An 18,754-nucleotide genomic window follows, 5' to 3' on the forward strand; every position below is an offset into this window, starting at 1 on the left:
GCGGCGGGTTGGCGATTGGTTAGTGAGTTTCAGCTACCAGTCGGTGATTGGACCCGGACCTCTAATGGGGTTGTGAGCAGGCAATGTTGGGTCTCCCCCCCCCCCAACCCCCACCCACTCCTCCTACTCCCCCTCCTGCTCCTCGCACCCCCCCCCCGGCCTCTACACTCCGTTCTTCCCTTGCGCTGATTGTCACACATTGTTTACTACGGCTTGAAATGTGACTCACAACAGAGGCTATCTGCTGGAGTACCGCTCTGACAACTGAGGGATTCTTTTGACGCGCAACGTGCGTCTTGGTTATTTGGGGACAGGCTGTGGAGACTACCCTTCTGCCATGCCAGTGGATTTGTTTGCGCTTTTATGCGTGATGGTCATCACATCTTCTGCGATGGAAGGTAAATAAAAAAGGGGACTGTAGTTGCTGTAAATGTGGCTTCTGTCCGAGGCGCGCTGTGCCTTCCTTGGGGATGCTTTGTAAGGTTTTTCTGGTGGGCTGCGCTGCGTCTCTGGCATACGCGGATGCCATACACGTGGATCTCAGCAGCAGCAGACTCCTTTTGGTTGTGCCTCTATTTCGTAGCAACATTAACCCGCTGTTCTTGCAATAAAGGTTGTTTTTGAGGTTTAGACATGCTTACAACAGAATACAGGTTATTAGTGGTCACACATGCGATAAAATCAGTTTTTCTCACTGGTTAGTCTTTCTCGTTAGACCGCGGGAGTTCATGGCAGAAATTTCCTTTCTCAATTGTGGTATTTTAGATTCTGATTATCCCACGAGCAATTACTTTTCTCTCAGTGGGAAGTGATGGCTACATAGTAACTGCCTGTCAAATCTGCCGGCTCGTTTGTATGAATTGCTATTACTAAAAGCATTTTCTTTCACCGAGACAAACTCTTGAAGTGTTTGCTCTGATTCTGACTCTGTAAGGTGCATTTCATGCTTGGCGATAAATTCCTCTTTTTCACTGTTGAAAGGTGCCTCTCTCTCCCCTTTGGTCAGACTACCCATGCATTTCTCTCTTCATCTATCTCTTTTCCATTCTCTACATCTGCTCCTATTTCTTTTTCTTTCTTTTTTTCTTTGCGACAGACACTCATCTGGACAAGTGGCAGTGGTGCCACCAGTACAGTAGCTATCTCCTCAGTTAAGCATGTCTTTCATTTCCGCTGTGGGGCCCTAGGGACCGGACTCTGGGCTGTAGCTTCAGACATTAGCTGCTGGATGGATATCCCTGCAGTGCAACACATATATATATATATATATATACTGTCTATTGTATATGGCAGCTCATCCTCTCTAATAAAACACACACAGGGGGGAGCACCAGCTTTAATATCTTATCCATTCTAAAGAATAGGTAAATGAGAAAGCGCATTTGTTTTTCAGGTTTTTCTTCTAATCATTTACAAGTCCTAGACTGCTCCCTGCTCTTGCTGTGCCCTGTAATTTGGCAGTAGCTTTCTTGTTTGCGGCCATCAGATTTCAGCAAAAGCACGGGTACCAAGCCCAGGCACAAACTGCTACCCCTGTGAGAATGGATATTTTGAGGTTCAAATGTTAACCCCTTGTGATATAACAGCAGAAATGTCATTTGAGAGAGATGAGTGGAGGGCGAGAGGTAGGAGTAACCCCCCCTCCCAGGAAAAGGGGTGTGGGATCTCTACTTTAAAAGATGAGATGAGAGCGAAGCAGATGGGTGATGGCCCCTGGGTTACCTCAGTAACGAGGATGAAAGTGACTTCCTTGTTTGGGTTGCTAATTGAAAGGAGGTTGGCCCCATGGGAAGGTTAAAATTTTCACCGATCTGAACACCAATCTGTTGCTCTTTGTTATTGTTGCATGTCTGCGTGTGAGTAGACCATTGACAACATTATCCCTGCCTATCCTGTCACCCTTAATCTGATTACAAGACCAAATCAGCTAACAATCACAAAGTATCAGATATCTGTCTGTGTGTGCGCCTGTGTGTGTGTCTGCCTAAGAATCACCATATGGACATGCAGTTGTGATGAATTGAATGTTATATTTGACCGCTCTCTGTGTACACACAGTAAACATCTCTGCACATCATTAAGAGACTGATGAATGGAGGCATAAAATCATAAGGAGGAAATGCTCCGCATGTGGATTGATAGCGTGGAGACAGCTGAGCATTATAGAATAATGCGATCTGTGTGCCGTAGCTTGAGTTTGCCATGATAAAAATATGTGTTATAACTTTGAATTTTTACTCCAGACTGCACACACGTTATCAACAGTGAAGTTATTGAAGAGAGCAGAAGGGCAGTCAGACCCACGGCTAACACAGAGGAGGGATTTGCATGGCATTAGACAAGAAGGAGTGCTCTGCTCTCCCTACTTTCCTCTACACCTCCCTATTTTCTTACCTCATTTCTCTACCTTCCATAATTTTCTCCACTAATCTCCCCATTCCACCCCTTGTCTCCGTACTCACTTCTTCAGCTCGCTGTCTCTGTGGCATGTGGATGCTTCTTGCCAACAGCAGCAGTAATTCTCCCCTATACTTACAGAGCCCATTGCTTATTTCTGTTTGCCCTTAAACCAATTAGGCTTAGATAAGCCCGCTCATTTAACGGCCTGGAACTGGGCGGCTGAGGGAGGAGGAGCGGAGAGAAGGGGGATGAAACGGCGTTTGAAGATAGACGGGGACAGAGGGAGATAAAAAGATGAGAAAGAGAGACAGAAGGAGGGAGGTCAGCTAGTTTGAGAAAAGATACTGTATGCGTGTTTTACAAATGAGTAGACTGAAATAGAACAAGGCTAAGAAAGTAAATGAACACTGCTGTCTCAGTTATCTGACATACACTGAGCCATGCTATAATGCTGTAAAACACTGGCCACATTCAATATGTGTATGATAAGACAACGTTGCTAACTATTCCCACAGGATGCTGTGTTAAGTACACGTTGCACTTTGGTAATGCATCGTCCTCTGAAGACTGAAATGGAGAACATTGTAGCTTCCTGAATAAGCAACCTATTATAAAGGCTAAGACAATAGCTGATTGTTATGGAGGTCAGTACCACACTCTGTTGATATACATTAATCAGCGGCATATTGATTCAAGAGGTTAGAAGACAGAAGGTTGACGGACAAGTTCCAGCCACTGTCTCAGCATGCAACTGCCCTGCTGAAGTGTCCTTGAGCCAGACACCGACTCAGCTCTAGGGTCATTGTCCCTTAGCTGACCTTTTGCTCTGACCTCATTCTGCAGAGAAATCAGAATCTGCCAATCCGGGAGTTATGGGAGTTCTTATTCTAATCAGGGGATGCATTTCCAGTTCAGATTTCTGAGTGATTATAATGGTTGTAATGAAATAAAAGGACAACACTGGCATCTTCTGCTGCCTCAGTGCTTATCGCCCAAACCCCAAGTGTATCACAGAGTTATGAATTCTCTACTGTGACCTGTATGGAGGAGACACACTGTAAAAAGAGCCATGCAAACAGAATGTGAATGCGAGGTTGCTCCTTTCCTTTGCTCTTTTGTTAGATTGTTAGAAAGAAAAAAAAGAAATATATAAGTGTAAGGCAGGCCTCTAGGGTCGTGGTAAAGGATTGTATGTGAGTGCTCACATGTGGGTATTTTGACCACAGGCAGTACTACTACTGACCTGGGACCACCTGAAGTAGCATTCAATTTTTCCAGTGTTTTGAAGCAGCATGTGTTGTGTATATTGTACATTTGGGCGCCTGTGTTGGCAAAGTAGTGCTTATAGCTGGCAGGGGCCATATCCTATAATGGAGGTTTTATTTTGGCCACTGTGAAAAGACTACTTGGTGTTAAGGTGCACTTACATAGCCTAGTCAGCTATGACGACCCCCAGTGGACACCCCTGCCTGCAGCTCGGTTACCTGCGGTCCTGTAAATGTGTGTTTTTTTTATATGCTTGCATGGCGACAGTGTAGCTAGAACCTGTGGACTGTGCAGGATGTTTCCTTCACCATGTGGTTTTACACATATTGCAAATATTTTCCTCTTTGATAATATGATCAGTTCCTCCTCACTCACTATTTGTTTGTCTCTCTCCCTATCCCTCTCTCTCTATCTCACACACACACACATGACATATAGGCACACAGAGTCCCTTCACAGCTCACCTTACCCCAGAGACATCCGAGCCTCAGGAAGGCCAGATGGTGAATGCAGGTTGGGAGCTTATGTATGTGCACATTTTTTGTGTGTACACCACAGTGTGAGAATGAGCAGCACTGAGGTGGAGAGGGGAGAATGAGACGAATGAGTGCTACACTGAATGTGTGTATTCCACTGTAATTCCGGGCTTGAGACACATTGTGCAGATATATCTCACGTTCTTTACCATGTTGTCTTCCGGTGTCTTCCATACACATTCCTATGTCCTGAGATTTGCCACAGAGATGCTATCAGCAGTGTTAGGTTCCACCCGTCTTGCTTCGTGCCTGGCTCTTATCGGAGCAGGTGGTCAACTGTGGGATGAAGGCTAAAGGCCTTATCTGTCCAAGCTCAGGGACAAGCAGGCCTACTGCATCAGCGACATATGAAACACATTAGAGCGCAGGAGTGAAAGCGGTGACGCTCATGAAACAGTTCAACCTCAAACTGTGAGTCATCTGTTTGCTGGTAAAGCCAGTTCCCTCAAATGGTAAACACACCACATGGACAGAGACACACGCTGGACATGCACAACCACTTGGAGATAACCCTTCAAACCACACTTAGTGGAAAACAGCAATGGTAGTAATTGATTGGTCACAGTGACCTGGCTTCTTCACCACTCAAGCATGGTGGTGTGAAAAATGTGCTTTTTCTCATTCTTTTTCGGTCTCTGAGGCCTTTTTTCCCCCTCTCCATTATCACCTGTCCTACAGATTGGGTGGCAGTTGTTCAGTCAGCAGGAAAGGGGAGCCTCTTCGATATTTGTTGAGTTGAGAGGTGAGAAGAGAAGAGAAAGCATTGATTATCGAGTCTTATTTCCCAATGTTCACGCAGCACGGCTCATGGGACCTCTATCCTTACAGCCCCCACCCCTCTTGCACCCAACTACCCCCTTTAAGCCCCTGTCCACTACAACCCCTCCCTTCTTTAGCTCCGGCAAGTCAATGTCCACACAATCCTGTTGTTGACTGAACTTTCTGACTATTTTTTTTCACCTGCTAGTTTGTTCTTTTTAATTAAATTTGAGAGTTGTTGCCTTCTAACTTCCCTGCTTGATAATAATTGCCCCCCTCCTCTCTCCCTTCCTTTACTCTCCACGTTTTGGTTAAAAACACAGTGCATTTATGAAGCATTATAGGGTTTACCACAAGGAAGAAAAGTGAAATATGAGCCACAAGATGTAATAGGCACAGCTTGGGCAGGAACAGGAAGAGGGTAAAGAGACTGTTGGGCTTGTTGGGAACAAAGACCTTCATTTATGATTGTATAATGAGCTCTGTTTTTTAGTCTAGACCAGAATGATTTAATATGACTATAAGGCAAGGGCTTAAGGGCTGCAAGTATAAGCAGTGGCAGGGCAGCAGCTGACAAGGGTGTGTGTGAAAGCAGGTATAGTGTGCTCCAGTGTGTGGGAAACTTTTAAAGTCTACAATCAGACTGATAACACTATCAACTTAACTCACTCTGCACTCTTGATAACAATGCACCATGCTTATTTAGCAAATCTCAGACCTCTCAAGTTTAAATGTAATATATGAGGTTCACAAACAAAAACAGGAAAAAAACAAACTTGTGTTACATTTTGCATTTAAAGTGAATTAGCAGCCTAGAGGATGCTGTTTCTCTAGTGCTCAGAGGAATTAAAGGCAGAACGTTAATATGGCTGAAATTACGAATGGTGGTGGAAGCTGCTCCACTTCTGATTAAATAAAAGCCGGCTCCTCCACAGGCTGTTTCTCATAGGGACTGACAAGCTCACACACATACACAGAAGCAATGAATGTGCAGGGGCCTTAACACACATACACTCAGCTTTGATGTGTGGAAAGGAAATGAGTAGAGACTGAGAGCTAAGGGCTTGGGCCTGGGGCCTGTCCCATTATTAATGAGTAAGTGCCAGAGCCTCTCCCAGGTTCAGGACATGTGGACATATTTCACCATCCGCCTGCCCTTCTCCTCACCATAAATGTAATCTCTTATTAAACATTGGTTTCTTGGCAAGAGAGCGGCAGAGACATCGAGTGTAGATATTTGTGTGTATGTGTGTGTCTGCATTAGCATGAGAAATGAAAATTGCGTGGTGGAGAAAAACGAAGAAGTGGCTGCGCAGTGCAAAATGGAACGCAAGCTACCGAGAGGGACACTGATGGGCCAATAAGTAGCAGTGGTGGGAGGACAGTTTTCACCCCTGCGTAACAGAATCCCCTCTGCCAGGCAAATTTTCAGCCTGCCCTGTGCTGTCCATTTCTTTAGCTGGATAAGAAGAGTGAGATTTTTTTAAGTTTAATTAACTATTGATTTGAAGCACAGAGGGTAATGGGAAATGAGCGGACAGTATCTTGATCGAGCAGCAGTCACCTAGCTGGCTACAAGTAGAAATCTGACAGGGTGAAAGAGGCATTTCCTCAAAAGAACCAAGGTTGGAGGTGGTTTGTTTTACTTTCTGGTTGCAGCTGAGGGTAAAATAGCATGAATAAAAACATCATTTACTTATGCGTTACAGAGTCTCTAAACAAATGAGTTCATATTTTCTCTCGATGGCCGGCTTCACAGTTCAGCCCCTGACCTGTACACTCTCCTTCATGAAAACGAAACATCCTCAGGTTACATCTTGACAAACATTCTAAGTTTCAACCTCATGAAATGTAATAAACACTTTCAGCAGATGCACAAATAAATAAGGGAAATAAAATCCCACACAACACCACTGTTGTATTCTCTCCTCTGCCTCCTCTCTCTACAGCTCTGTGTGGTTTTGTTTTTGTTAGAGGCGAGCTAGAGGACAAGGATTAGGACTCATTTGTGCAAGAGAACAGAGGCGATGAGGGACAAAGAGACAGTGAAGGAGAGGAGGATAGGCCTGTATCTTCCTACAATCTTATTTGTGCTAATGAGGAGGCTGGTGGTTCTGGCTGCTAACCCTTAAGCACATCCAACCCTTAAGAGTGTGTGTGTGTCTGCATGTGTGCTTGAGCACTTCGTATGGATGTCTTTTTATAAAAATCTGTTTTAAAAAAGTGATGTGGAGCCCATTGCTTGGTGCTGTGAGTCAGAATATGTTCTGTATTTGCTTGCTATGGTGGCTGCTACAGTTATGAAGGATGTCTTCATTCAGCTAGTTAACACAGCTGTCCCCGTCCTACAAACACCCTTTGCATTGGGGATCACTGAACAGTATATAATGCATGCCCCTTTCCAATTGTTCCCTTCCTCCTCCTCATCCCTCACTCCTATGAAGCCCGTCCCCTCCCTGCTTCCTTCCAAGGCTGGGCGTTTAAAGCGGCATGCGTTTGATGTGAGCTTCACACACTGTTAGACAGCCACTCGGCAGATTGACACTGATGTCTGGGCGGAGTCAGCCCGTTTCTGAGAGCTTGGGGGGAAATGAACTGCCTGAATATACTGTACACACATATGGTTTGAAGTCAGGTAGTTTTTAAATAAAGCAAAGTGCAATGCGGACGTGAATGAGCAGATGTGTGCTCGTTTTCTTCCACCACATCTTCCAGCACCACTCAGCTGATGACATGTCAGGATGACAAACGTTCCTGCTAAGCCAAGCTGAATGTAATTGTACTGAGGTTTTCCTCATGTTTTACAACTGCGACACATCAGTTTTAGGGGGAAATTCAGTTAATATGAAAAGATACATCATTGACATGTAAGTGATGTGACATCATTAATGTATAATATATAAGGCTGGCCTCATTTTTGCACAAATTCTGAATGTGGCATAGGTACATGCTTAAATCTGTGGTTCAGTAAAGGATTCCTGATTTCTAAAAGCCTAACTACACACATGTGAGTGTGCATTCTACAGATTATCAGATACAATTTGTGTAAACTCTGTGCTAATAATACATTGCTTTAGACTGTAATCCTTAATCTCTTTCATGTACATTATTTTAGCATTGTAATAGCAATAAGAATCTAATTGCAAGGAACAGAGATAAGACATAACAATAGAATGACAGGTTTTGGAAATATAAGTTACTGTAATGATAAAGCTTCTTTTCATGATTAGAATTACAAGATTTTCAGATTTTTTAAAGCACAAATCAGATTTGGCTGTCTTGTCAGTTTATGTTAATTGGCATGTGAGGCTATGAATTAGGCTATGTTCAGCCTGCAGACAAAAGAGGCCCACATAAGATTTTTTTTTTTTTGCCATATCTGATTTTTTATTTATATATGCACTTCTAAATTGGACACAGTGTTCGACATGACGTCTGTGTATGCGGGCTAGTTCATTGCTGTGGCCAGTTTATACTGGACTCTGATATAGGTTTCATTTAAACAATATTGTGATCAGCCACACACCAAAAAAAAAATTGATCTGAGCAAAAAATTCAAATTGTGCAGTGTGTGTAATTGTGCAAGACCAGCAGTGTGAGCTAGTTATCCCTAGGTATCAAATTTAGGATTACATTGTGAAGTGACTCAAGTCTGATTCCAAAATTGGAAATGATGATCAGATCAGATCAGATCAGATCAGAATCTAATCAAAAATATTCAAATCCGAAATATTCCGATTTGCTTCAGCCTCTCTCTATATGAACGTACTATATTTGCAGACGTGCTAAATACCACTGATCTCTGTCACGGAGGTCTTGGAGATCTCTCTGCTTGTTGCTTTCATGCCAGGCCCTCTCTGCGAAAGGGGCATCATTTCAGTATTAAAGAACTTAGAGTTTGAATGAATCACCGCACCGAGTTCCACCCAACCATTTAAGTCATGTTCTAACCTGTGCTGATGACAATACTGACTCTGTAATACCGATCAGTTAAAGGGCTGTCTGGACAAAAGCAGCTGGTCAGGCAGAGTCACGCAGGGGTGTGTTGTTGTTAGACAGTCTCCGGGGTATTTGTTTTCTGTGCCAAAGCGTTAGTCTTCCCTTCCTGAGACGACACCAAACAGGATAAAGAAACAATGCCTCCGCATCTGAATATTTTTTTTAAAGACATGCGTGACTGCTGTGATTTTCTCAAGTTCATATTTGTCCTTTTTTCCCATCTAATGAAATCATGGTTGCGTGTGCATACAGGCAAATTTGCCCTCTTTGAATGCTGTGGTGAAGCATACTTTGTAAGTGAATAAAGGGAGTCATTTAAAAGCCTTCATCCACCTGATGCCAGCTTGGTTTATTCTACTTTAAAGGTTTGAAAATAAAAATGTTCAGCCTCCAAAATGTGTTTTTATGTTTCAAATAGTCCAGTAAACCTCCATTCTTTTGGCATTTATAAAAGCCACTTATATGTGAACTTGCCTCACCCAAGGTGGAAGACAGGAGGCACAGATGTGTATTGCTCTCTTTGTGTGATGGTTATTTCTCCTGACAAGGTCACTGTGTGAGTATGTGAGTGTGTCTGCTTGTATGTTTGTGCGAGTAAGTTTAACCATGTATAAGAAGGAAAAAAAAAAAAAAATCACTCGGCTCACTCTAAAAGGTCTTTGTGACACCTGTCAATGATTGGCCCGGAAGAGGACACCTTCGTTCTTTCTGTCACTGCTGGTTGAAAATGTAGAGGAGAGCGTGGAGAGTGACTTGCGGTTCTGCAAATGCTTTCAATCAATTTATGGTTCAGGTAATGCTTTGAAAATCTACCTTTGATAAACATCATTCTGCAGCTGCTAAAAGGAAAAAAAGAAAACCTGATAGATGGCTGGATGGATGGATAGAGTGTCTAAAAAAAGTGAAAAGACAAAAAGCAAACAAGAAGCCTCTATCGCTCTCTGTGTCTGCGTTGTCTTGACTTTAAAGATTGATTGTGATTCATCCAGAACGTATGAGCGTTCCAATCATATCATGGATCACAGCACGGGGAGGGAATGACAGATGTCGTAAGCATCCTTTTGTTTATTTCAGAGGAGAGTTTGATAGATCGGCTGTGTTTGATGGATGCAGGGATGATTCTTCATCTCTTATGTGTCTCTTTCTGTTTTTGTAAACATTTAACAGGGCAAGCAAAGGCTTATCCCAAAGTTAGCACTTCAAGGACATATACTGTATTGTTTTGGAGATTAAAATGATGAAATGATGTCTGTTTTGGAGGAGTTTTCCTGACTGCCTGCATTATATTACAATTTTCTTGGGGATCTACTCCCTTAGCTTAGATCATTTTAATAGGACATTTTTTCAACACTCAATATGTCTCAGAGAAATGGGGCACCTCACTGGGGTGATGGGTGGTAAAGGGGGTACTGAAAGTGGGGCTGAGTTTGAACCAGTCAAGGTCGTTTTGAGCAGTACTCTCTTTTGGGGCTCCGTAAACCACTGAGCTGTGTAGACGTGAAGCAGTGTTGACAGGCCTGGATCATGTTGTGATCACAGCAGCCATGCAGAAGATTAGTTACTGGACAAAACAACACAACAATCTTAAGGGGTGCTCTCAGCTGGAGTGTGCATGAGGTCATTAGTATGGATGACCATTTCTTCGCTAACAGCTCCTGATTGCTGCGCCTTTCACATCGCAGTGACATCAGCACATTGCTAATTGACAGATAATTGCCAATAATCACGAGATGGAACAGTGTGAGTGCAATTAAAGGAGTTGGCAGCAGTGTGCCAGTTCCTCTAAGAAATCTGGACTGATCAGTTAGTCCTTGCTTAGTAGAGCAGTTTTAATCCAAAATGTTTTTGTTTTGTTTCTCCTCCCTAAAAAAACAGTTTGGGAAATGGTTTTCGGCTGTATGCATTATGGAAATGTTTAGGACATTCCCTCAGCACTGTGTACAGCAATGTTTGCTGCTGCTGTCTCTGTGAGAGATAAAAGCCAGGCGCTTGTAATGCGATCCTGTCAGTTGGGAAAAGATGGAGGAAATCGCTGGGAGCAGGAATGCGCTTGACTTGTTCGTTTGGGTCAGTGAAGGAAGTGCCGGTGTGTATGTGTGTCTGTGTGTTGTCCAGAACTGTGTTTGCTTTGCGATAGAAAAACTGAAATGTGATATGAATATCCTCTCCATTCTTCCATGAAAGTACCTGAAAATACCCCTGAAAGGGTCCCATTTAGGCTCGCTCCCAGACAATACAGTACAATGGTGCTGATGACAGGCTAACTGGGGGAGGAAATAGCCCTGCGAAGGCCAACATAATAGTGGAATATTTTGGAAGCCACAGGAGAGATTTATGAAGGCAAATAGTCTCTAACATCCAATGTAGCAATGTGTATGGGCGTATTTGTGTGTCTGTCAGCAGAGTGTGCGTCTGACATGCTGACCTTCTCTGCTGTATGGGCACCACATTCTGTGATGTGCTAGATGTGTGAATTGGAGCCTTGCCTAGCCTGTCAATCAGATGACGAGATCATTAGAGGTGTCGCACTCAAAATCCCTCATCTCTCTAATCAGCTGTCAGACTAACAACGCCAACTTGCCTGTCCGCAGCTGCCAAATCCAAGTTCATGAGCAAATAAAATTTTGTTATTTTCGTTGTGAATTTTGCTCAGGTGTCTTATGTAGAGTGCCCCTTTGGTTATTCTGTTCTGGGCAGGAGATGACGCCATCTTGGGGTCCATATGGACCTCATGTTGGATCCACGCTGCTCTCTAACAGTGAGGGGATGGCAATTAGCACTACATTTGCTAAGGATGGCATAGAACCAGAGACCTGTCACCTCTGCTTCACAGTTCTCTCTTTGAATACACGCATGTGTATGTGTGTGCACGCGTGTATGTGTGTATGCATGCATGTGTGTCAGCAGGCATGAAAGGAAGGAGAATCATCACGGCACCTGCTTCACAGCAGGCGGTCGGACTGCCTCACTAAGACAATGTGTGTGTGTGTGTGCGGATAGGGGTAAGAGTGGGGGGTAGGCTGTAGCGATTGGCATATTGCATGTGATCAGAGGCAGAGCAGCATCTTAATGCATGCGGTTATTTGTAATCAATGTTACCACGGATCCCTTTGGGTATGCTAATGTATTCCAAAATGCTAATAGATTTCAGTGCCAAACCCCTAACTTCTATCATCTGACTGAATGAGCGATGGTGCAGACAGTGACAGGGAGATGGAAATCTGTTTGAGGAATGTCATACAGTATCTTGGGAAAATAAATTTTTGCACACGCTTACTGAGAAACACCACTACTGGCATATGGACTCCTTAGGTGGCAGCCGTTCATCCTGTTTGTAAGAATTATTTGAACGAAGTTTTAAAGTCCCTTTTGATCTCTTTGCTAAAGGACTGATGTGACAAAATGGTCAGAAGCCCATTGATGCAGATGGGGAATCTCTGATAGGAGAAGCTGCAGTCGCCCATGGAGACTGCCAATAGCGTGTCCTTGCTTTGAAATTCCTCTTGATCACAGAACACCTGGATGCGATCGTTGGAGAATGTGAAGCAAATACCCCTCATATCCTTCTCTCACTGGGATTTGAATGTCTGGGTATTTGTATGTTCGCTTAATATGCATGGGCACCAGACGACTTGTTTCTTTTGACTGTGTACATGTTCTGAAACAAAGGCCTGTGTAACAATCATGAGCAAGAGAGGTAGCAAACATGTTTCATTCTGTGGGGGGGATTGACTTGTTGTAGACACTGCCTCAGATGGCCACTAGTGGAACTGCATTTGGCTTAATTTTTCAGTACCCTTTAGGTTGCCAGGTGATTGTAGACGGATCATCTAGTCACCTGCAAAGTAAGTCAGGTAATGCTAGTCACCACATTTTACATCAGATCAAGCAAATCAATAAGAACACTGACAACATCTAACCTAGGACATGTTTAAAATCCATTTTTGTTGACCTGATGTTGGTCTGGTGCAGCCTTTCAGTCACAAGAGCTGCAGTTTCCATGGCTGCTGGTTACCAAATTGCAACCATTGGTGGGGAAAAAAACTTATTTTTGACCATTATGATTACACCATCTGCACCTTTGTGCTCAAAACTATACAATGCAGACATGAAATCTGATTCCCATGTTGTTTGGGTTGATAAGGTCCATGTTAAGGAGACTTTGGCAACTTTATTTTCTGTTTTCTTTCAAGTTGTTTTTAGTCAACCAGTCAATATTTCTTCCTCTCTCGACTTGTCTGTCTTGTCTTTCTCCCCTCCCCCCCTCTGCCATCCACACATGGTGCCAGGTTGTGTAACATGTTGGTTAGCTTTGTACTCACAGATGATGACTTCTGACAGTTGCCAACATTTTTGGAATTAGCTTTGTATTGAGTCGAGCGCATGTGCGCGCAATGTGTGTTTTTGGATAAAAATGCGCCTGTGTATGTGACTATGAGTGCGCATGCTAGTGACAGCTGACAGGGCCCACGCTTCTTAAATTAGCCTTGCTGTCTGGCCCCTGGGGAAGGCATGGATGTTCAGATAGAGATGAATCTTTAATACTACCATCCCTGCTCTCCTTTCCTGTGGAGTATCCAACCATCCCAGTCCCACTCCTGTACCTCAGAGTAAGAGTGAACTTATCCTCACAAATGATAACGACAAAAGGGAATCTGGGTCTGGGCAGAGTGCCAGTTCTAGTGTTTATCATGGAAAAGCTTTGTAGTTTTTGAAGATGGCTTGCAAAAAAAGAAAAGGCAAGAAAAAACTTTTGCTTCTTCTTCTTCTTTGCAGAAATTCAGAAGAATGCGCTGTTTTGTAATCTGTTTAGTTTCTTTAGGGTATTGAGCTGCGGTGAGCCTTCAAAATATTTATATTCTGCAGCTTCACTGTAAGCAGGCCAGTAATTTATTCAAAGCATAAACTGGCAAAGAGGTTATTGTCAACACTGCATGCTTTTGACGTAAGTGTCATAAGGTTTCCTCAGTCATATCAGATTGCTAATGAAGTTCAATGGATTAGTGATTTTTAATGTGTGTTAAGTGAGCTTGGACCTGTGGTTATGATCACTGCCTGTGTGGTAATCTAGAGGTGATCAATCTGGCACTACAGTGTAGTGTGTGTATGTGTGTGACTCGATAGATAAAGGAATGAAAGGGTCCCCATGTGACTTGGGCTTTATTAAAGAGAAGTTAATGAGTTCCCCTGTCTGAGCCTCTCATTTTTCCTCCCCTCCCAATTTATTCTAAGCTCCATCTCTTCTCCACCCTATCTCTCTAATATCCCTCTTGCTCATGCTGTTGCTCAAAGTATATTTGGGCGTGCTGCCTTGCCCTTGTAAGCAAATTACAAAACAACGCCAACGCAGCATTTAGAGCGAAATTATATCAAGCTTTTTGGTTACATCCCAATCTCTGTTGCCCTTTTCTGTGTCTGTTGTGGTCTGCCACTCTCATCCTTTCCCTGTGTAGAAAAAGTATCTTGCCTTTATCGCTTATGTGCTGGTTGGATTTTATGCTAATTCAGGCAGATCCATCTGACTAATGCTGATCACAGATGTTCTGCACTGTCCCCAGTGTTTGTGTGTGTGTGCATGTTCGTTCATTTGTGTCTCTCATATCACAGCGCTTGAAGCGTTTGATGTTCAGATCCTCTAACAACAAAGTGCAGATTCTTTGCTCTTGAAAATGAGATCTCTTAAAATCAAATGGCTGCCACATGGTGACATCGCAGCTGTTATTAACGTTCTGCATTGACTTTGCCACCATTTACCTTGTGATGATATACAAACCGCCTGATCTTATTCGCCTTCTGAGTCTCTTGAGTTTCCATCATCTCCATCAACATACTGTGGATCTTTATATAAATAAGCAGTATCTGCAGTGAAGGGAGAATTTATTGTTACCAATGAATTATGATCATAAATTACATGCAGAGTCCATATAGAGAGCAAAAGCCATAAAACAGATGTCCATTATCTTTTATCTGGACATTTAATGGCTGCACTGGAAGCACCAATTGGATGTTGTGGGCAGCAGCTGATGAGTTCCTTTTTTAACTAGTCAGAAACCAGAGGAGACACCATGTCTGCAAGCAGTGAAAAGTTGAAAATAACTAGTGGCAAACTTGCTAACTTAAGGAGGAAGAAAAATCCTGTGGAAGACAACGAGAACAAGGTAGACGAGGACATAGACAAAAAAAAGAGCCCTGCTTGTTTCCTCCCTCCTGAGGCACAAAGTGCAGCCAGTGACCTGACATGCTGGCAAAATGGTGCTCTGCTGCCGTAGCATCAATCTGCTTGTCCTACTGCAGAGGCAGGAAGGGAACAGGGGCATGAACACACAATGCTTTGTCACTGAACACTTTGTACAGTTGCTCCTCTGTCACGTTCGCTGGAGAAATTACACACAGCCAGCAGACATGGGAGCAGGAGCACATGCACAGACGCACAATCAGACTGAAATGGGGCCGGTGCTGTGCCTCCTTCTTAAAAAAAAAATGAATGCGACATGAGGATAGCAGGGATGGCGTGGGGGGAAAAAGAGACTCTCTCTCGGTGTCTATCACAGTTTCTTAGTGTCTCATGTGTTTCCTTGCAATCTCCAGCTACATTTATTTGAGCTGCACATAAATAAACACACATCTATCCCCGTGTCTTGCACTACAATGAGATTTTAAACCGAGTTTATTCCGTGTCATCTGATTCCATTCTAGTTTTATACTGGAGGCTTTCCCTGTCTCTCTCCCGCTGACTGTAGCCATCTGGGCTTTTGATCTGGTGGAAATACTCTGACAGGCCTGTTTGAGGGGCCAACGAATAAGAGATGACAATGTATTGCAGCAAATCCACAGTGGGGACATGTTGTAGGGGGGGTGGCACTACCACAAGCCTTTTGGAGGCTGCCTTAAAAAGGCAGGGGGATACTATATAGCTATCTGGAAGATGTATGGAGTGTGTTGTGACTGACATTGTGTGTTACTTGTTGCATCCTCATTGGACAGGATGTGCTGACACTTCCGTGGCAGTGAGCCACATCAACTCTGATTTACACCACACCACCATCTAGAAAGGGGGCCTGCCCGGTCAGGCCATTACAGAAGATGTATTGTGAGGCGTGGCACAACATCAAAAAACAATCACTCACAGAGGCACACACAAACACAATGAAAGATCTATGATGAGTGTGTTAAAGTATCTCCAGTCACAAGTTATGACACCTTGTGGTTGACGTATATAAAACAGACATCAGCTGTCTCCTCAGATATTTTGTTAAGCCATTATCGCAAATAAGTATATATATATTGACTAGTTCTGACTCCAAGCTGTTGCATGTTCTCCTGCTGTTAGTGCCGTGGTTGCCAGAGAGTAACACAATAGAGTCTGAAAAAATAAGAGATGTATCAAGGGAGCTTAAGTTATTGATATAAAATAGATAGGTAAGAAATAAGTAGTGGCAGAACTTAAGATTGAGAGGAGAAAAGAAGTGGTCACCCATAGAGAAACTGAGGGCAGTAATTTAGCAGAGAGGAGATCAGGCAATGTAATTCTCATTGAATAGCTACAATAAAGGTAGAAGGGTAGATGTGGGAGTGGGTGGGGTGGATGAGTTAATTCTTCAGGTGATAAAGCTTTTCTTTTCAGGTGTATTGTCATCATAAACGCGTTTGGTTATAAAGCTGCACGAACCTGTTCATTGTAATTGTAAATCACAGTATATAGCAAGACTCATTTGATTGTTACTGCTTTATTTGACCTGCTAGAAAGACTCTTTATATTCCAGTTAGAAGAATAAAACTGCCATTTCTCTAAAACGTTTAAATGCATTCATCTGTTTGGCCTGCTAACACTCTTTTACCGCACTTGTAAAAGTTGTTGCACTGCAGTTTGAACGTAACTCTCTCTGCTCTGTAAGTAAGCCTTTAAACCTGCACACAGACATAAATGTGGCCCAATGTAAACATCCTAATTAGTGGTGACGCTGACAGAGAGGAGGGCTGCTTGGCCTGGTCCATCTGGCCGGGCCTGGCTGTCTGATCTATAGGTCTGTGGTTTGCCAAGCACACATGTTTTACATTGTCTGACAGAGAAGGCGTACAAGTCAGGTTCAACATGTTGCTTTCACCAAAACAAGTTTTATCAGTAAACCTTCATTTGGAAATCTCATTCGCATGTATATTCATGCCTAATTCCATTTTCTTGCCTAATTCTCTTTTTTATTCTCTCTCTCGCTCTCTCTCCTCATGTCACACATACACACACAGAGGAAAATTAATTAGGGTTGGCACAGCAGCAGCAGTCTCAGTCTAATAAATCTCTCCATTATCTAAAGTGATTGGTGGACACTGCGGCTTATTTCCTGTCTCAGATTTGAGACCTGAGGACAGGCAGCATTAACCCTGTGTTTCATGTACTGATGAGTGTGTATGCTTCCGTTATGCTATTAAGAAAGGTCATCAGAAGGATCAAAAAGTATGAAATACTTTCATGTAAATGTATATGAATTGGGATTGCTTTATATGTTTTTGACACAAGTAGGAATAAGTTTGTGTGAGGCTTTGTTGAGTTAGCCTGAGTCATCTCCCACCCCCTTTTTTTGTGCAAATGATCCACAACTCTTTTGTGTATTACCTGGCACCATCATCAGCAGTCACCTGCCAAAAAACTGTTCCTGCTCCAGGTCTGATTATCAACTGGATATCTCACCCTCATGGCTGCGTGGTGCTGAGTGAATAGCCTTTTGTGAGACAGACTCTGTTGTGTAGCACGACTTGGTGGATTTGGAGTAAACTTGAGTCACCTATTTCCTCTTCCTGTTACATGATGACATCATGGGTGTCTAGGGAGCATCGAGAACACCTGTGTCCCATCTCCATGACAACTAGGCTTAAGACCTTTGGGTGATGGAACACATAGATGAGGCAGGTTTGGGCAACTAGGCTTACACATGCACGATTTACACACACCTGATTTGGGGGAGAAAAAAAAACAAGACGTTAAGGCCAAATAAATCACACAACATGAAGTCTGGGGTGAAAGCCTCTGATGAGATATAGAGCCTACAGAAATAGGCCATTGCAGACCTTATTCCTCCTAGCGAGCACCAGAGTTAATGGCTTTCAGATCTCTGGGTGCCTCTGTGACTCTTTATGTGTTAGCAGGTTTGTCTTTGTTATCTTGCTGCTGTTATCCACCAATTCCATCTCGTCATCCACAGAATGGCCACTGTAAACGTCTGCCTGGTGCCGTGTCCCAATGAATGCTTCGCTGTGTTATAGACTATTTGTTAACAATAAACCAGGATCAATTTGAGCCCCCTGGTTGTTTCGGGATCACAGTGCTTGTCTTGAAATGGAAGGAGGAGCATGAACTGAGGGAAGAGGATGGCACGAGGAAGGACAGCAGTGTAGGCAGAAGAAGGGAAGGGAAGGCGGTGACTTTTACAGTTATACTGGCAGAGAGTCAAGTGAGCTCAGTGAGGCAGAATAATATGGCTTGAGTGTGGTGGGATGAAATGTGCCTTACCAAGTGTGTGTGTGTGTGTCATTACTTTTGACTGCTGCACAAGCAATGATTCTCTGTGTGGAAGGCTTTAGCTGAATTTGCTCCAAATGAGTGGCTCAACAACTTTGTGTCAGTTTTTATCTAACAAGACAGGATAACACACAGAGCCACCAGCTGACATTTGACTTACATTATGACTCAATCTACCATGGCAGTCTGATAGAAGCGGTATTATTTAAATATAGCACGTCTCTGGAATACATGCATATGCTCTGAATACTGTGGATGGCAATTATATAAAGGGAATCTT

General features: G+C 43.3%; 1 protein-coding gene across 2 annotated transcripts in view; it reads left to right on the forward strand.

Moving 5' to 3' along the window:
- The first annotated feature begins 201 nt into the window (after nucleotides 1-201).
- ephb1 (EPH receptor B1) overlaps nucleotides 202-18,754 on the forward strand; it is a 131,705-nt gene continuing 113,152 nt past the window's right edge. For both annotated transcript variants that reach the window (XM_028426851.1, XM_028426852.1), the window contains exon 1: nucleotides 202-398. In XM_028426851.1, the coding sequence (XP_028282652.1) occupies nucleotides 338-398 (61 nt within the window). In that variant the 5' untranslated portion in view covers nucleotides 202-337. The remainder of the gene's footprint in view (nucleotides 399-18,754) is intronic.

The sequence above is a fragment of the Parambassis ranga genome, chromosome 17 (assembly GCF_900634625.1).
Source record: "Parambassis ranga chromosome 17, fParRan2.1, whole genome shotgun sequence".
Taxonomy (NCBI): domain Eukaryota; kingdom Metazoa; phylum Chordata; class Actinopteri; family Ambassidae; genus Parambassis; species Parambassis ranga.